Here is a 3,034-nt window from a genome sequence, read left to right on the forward strand (position 1 = left end):
GAACCTACTCTTAATAACAGAATTCTAACTTAGGTAAACTAATCAAGTACGTGCTATCTAAACCAGAATCTTGTGTTAGTCATTCAGCACGGTTTTGTAAATGGTGTCTGTCTGTGTTCCCTTTTTCAAGGGCTCAGTGTGACACTCATGCCTACCCGACAAATGACGGTTACCCAGCCTCGGTGGCCAAGATCTCTTAGAACTCCGTGGAAGAGAAGGGCCGTGTGACGCAGAGGTCATTGCTAAGGCTGCGTTCTCATTTAGCCCTGAAGCTCAGCCACAGACCTTGTTCTGAGCTTTCCTGGCCTCAGTTTCCCCTACTTTCAAACAAGAGGAGTCATGCTGTCCTATTTCTGGTTTTTTTCCAAGCACACCGGCCCTGCACTGATGTCTCTGCCCCGTGTGCTGCATAGATGCACTGTCCCACAGTGTTTGGTCTCCAGGTATCCTTTAGGTCCCCTACCAGCTTACCGTCGATGTCTGCTGGCCTCGGTGGCCTCCTCCCAGGACACCCCTGGGCCTGCCAGGGTGCGGCAAAACTTTCACCCAGACTCCGAGGCCGCCATCAACCGCCAAATCAACATGGAGCTTTACGCATCCTACGTGTACCTGTCCATGGCCTACTACTTCTCCAGAGATGATGTGGCCTTGTACAACTTCTCCAAGTATTTCCTTCGCCAGTCCCTGGAGGAGAGGGAGCACGCGGAGAAGCTAATGAGGCTGCAGAACCAGCGTGGAGGCCGCATCTGCCTCCAGGATATCAAGAAGCCAGACCAGGATGACTGGGAGAGCGGACTGCGGGCCATGGAATGTGCTCTGCTCCTGGAAAAGGATGTAAACCAGTCGCTGCTGGACTTGCATACTCTGGCCTCAGAAAAAGGAGATCCTCACTTGTGCGACTTTCTGGAAACCCACTACCTGCATGAGCAAGTGAAGTCTATCAAAGAATTAGGTGACCACGTGCACAACTTGGTCACCATGGGAGCCCCTGCTGCTGGCCTAGCGGAGTATCTTTTTGACAAGCACACCCTTGGAAATGAGAGCAAGCAATAAGGCAGAGACTGCCTTTCCAATACCCCAGTGGGTCCCAAGACCTGGAGTTCGTGGTCGCCTGATTTCTTGCCCTTCAAATTCAACTCTGTCTTTTATATTCTCCTTTTTGGACTGTTTCTGACAATGTTTTGTAGAGATAATATGCTTAGCCCGGTGTTAACCACAGCTTTGTGCCAACATCAAAATACTAATATTTCCCCAGCCTAAAAGATAGCCCAGAATATGTGGTATGAAAAGATGGAACACAAAACACTGAAATTAAATACAACATTGTGCTCTTAGAATATAATCAAATGTTGTCCTAACCACGAACCTTAATTGAAATTCCATGATTTTCAGTTCAACAATCTGTACTGTCTTCAGGATCTTATACACAACGCTCAGTCAGGAAAATATATAATACATAAATAACCATAAGACAGAGAAGATGTAGAGTACTATGAAAATCACACATGCATATTTTTGACAGCTATTCTATTTTCCCAGTATGCTCCAAGAAATGGCAATGTATGGAGATGACCTAGTTTGTTTGGTTTTTTTTAAAGCTTTCATGTCAAATTTGGTATTGGTTACATCGGGTATCAGTGGTGGTGTTGGACAGCTCCGTCGATTCACATTTTAAGGGTTCTGAGAAGTCTTTTAATTAAAAATACACAAAAAATGAAAATGCATTTTTTCTGTTTCAATGTTTTCCAATCATATACTATCTAAAGATAGGATTTTTTTTTTTTTTTGGTCTTTAAAAATTTAACTACAATATAACAAAGCAGGTTGGTTTGGTTTCAGACTCTATACCAGACTCTAACCACAGGGCTGTACAGCCTCCCTTTCAATATAACCCAGAGGGAAAACCTCGCATAAAATGCACTTTTATGGTGTTTAGAATGGGAAAGAACAGTAGACTAGAAACAGTCAAGATCCAGAATGATGGAAGCTTCCTACTGGGCAAAGGGTTTTGTTGTTGTTTTCGATTTTGATTTATTTGTGTTTGCTTTTTGTTTTTGTTTGTTTGTTTGCTTGCTTGGTATTTGCTTATCTGTTCTTTGGCTGATTGGTTGGTTTTTATTTTTGGAGGGAAGGGGCAGATGAGAGGGAGATGTTCAGTGAACAGATATTGGAATCAACTAGAGAACGATTTGATGGCTGAGGGAAAAAAGGCATGGGAACAGTAGTGTGTAGGTGTAAGGGACAGCGGATGGATGGCTTAAGTTACTACAGGTATGGGAAAAGGAATTGCTTCCCAGAGTTCCAATAGAGAAATGTTCAAAACATTGAAAAATTAACCTGAGAACCACATGAAGGTCTATGGTCAATTTGAGTCATCTGAGACAGAGATGAAAAGAAATTAGTGTACAAGAAGCTAGGAAAAATTGGAAGGCATGTAAAAAAAAATGTGGGAAAGAGTTGTGTATTGACTCTTACAGGAAGGTCTTAAAACCTATAAGATAGCTTACATTAGGCTTCTCATAAGTCTGGTTCTCAGAGAGAGAAGTATAAGTGTTGTGAGTTGTTTCATGGAAACTCATTGCTTTGTGGAAATTTGTACAGGGCTATCAAGAAACCTTTAGCCAAAGGTCATTAGACGAAACTGACTATATCAGACACTGCCTAAGTATCCCTGCCTAAGTTCCTTTCTAGTATATGCAGTGATTGACTGAATTTCCAGTGTACTCAGTGATTGAAACATAAGAAGTGTGGACTTTTAGAGCAGCAGCTTAGAGTCCTTGGAAAATTAGGTTCCCTGTGGTCTGTAATCTGAAGAGTACAGCAGAGTACATGCCCCATGTTCTCACAGGGCATTTAAGTGTTCCCAGGGAAACGCCATACATGGGATACCATGGCAGCTGCCATTAAATGCAGCTTTGCTAAATACATTCTGATGTGGCCATAAATTCATAATGTATTATTTTAAAAGCAAGTCGTGTTAGACAGCAGGGTTACATTATATGAGTCCAAATATAACGGAAGAATGACAGAGACT

At 42.5% G+C, this 3,034-nt stretch overlaps 1 protein-coding gene across 1 annotated transcript; it reads left to right on the plus strand.

Moving 5' to 3' along the window:
* The first annotated feature begins 339 nt into the window (after positions 1-339).
* On the plus strand, positions 340-1,053 carry Ftmt (ferritin mitochondrial). Its single transcript, XM_052741457.1, has one exon. The coding sequence runs from the start codon at positions 340-342 to the stop codon at positions 1,051-1,053; it is 714 nt and encodes a 237-aa protein (XP_052597417.1).
* Positions 1,054-3,034: the final 1,981 nt, after the last annotated feature.

Source organism: Peromyscus californicus, unplaced genomic scaffold (genome assembly GCF_007827085.1).
Source record: "Peromyscus californicus insignis strain IS unplaced genomic scaffold, ASM782708v3 Scaffold_17__1_contigs__length_78620276, whole genome shotgun sequence".
NCBI classification, from domain to species: Eukaryota; Metazoa; Chordata; class Mammalia; order Rodentia; family Cricetidae; genus Peromyscus; species Peromyscus californicus.

Coding starts and splice junctions, on each gene's coding strand:
- Ftmt (XM_052741457.1), top strand. CDS start 340: ATGCTGTCCTATTTCTGGTTTTTTTCCAAGCACACCGGCCCTGCACTG.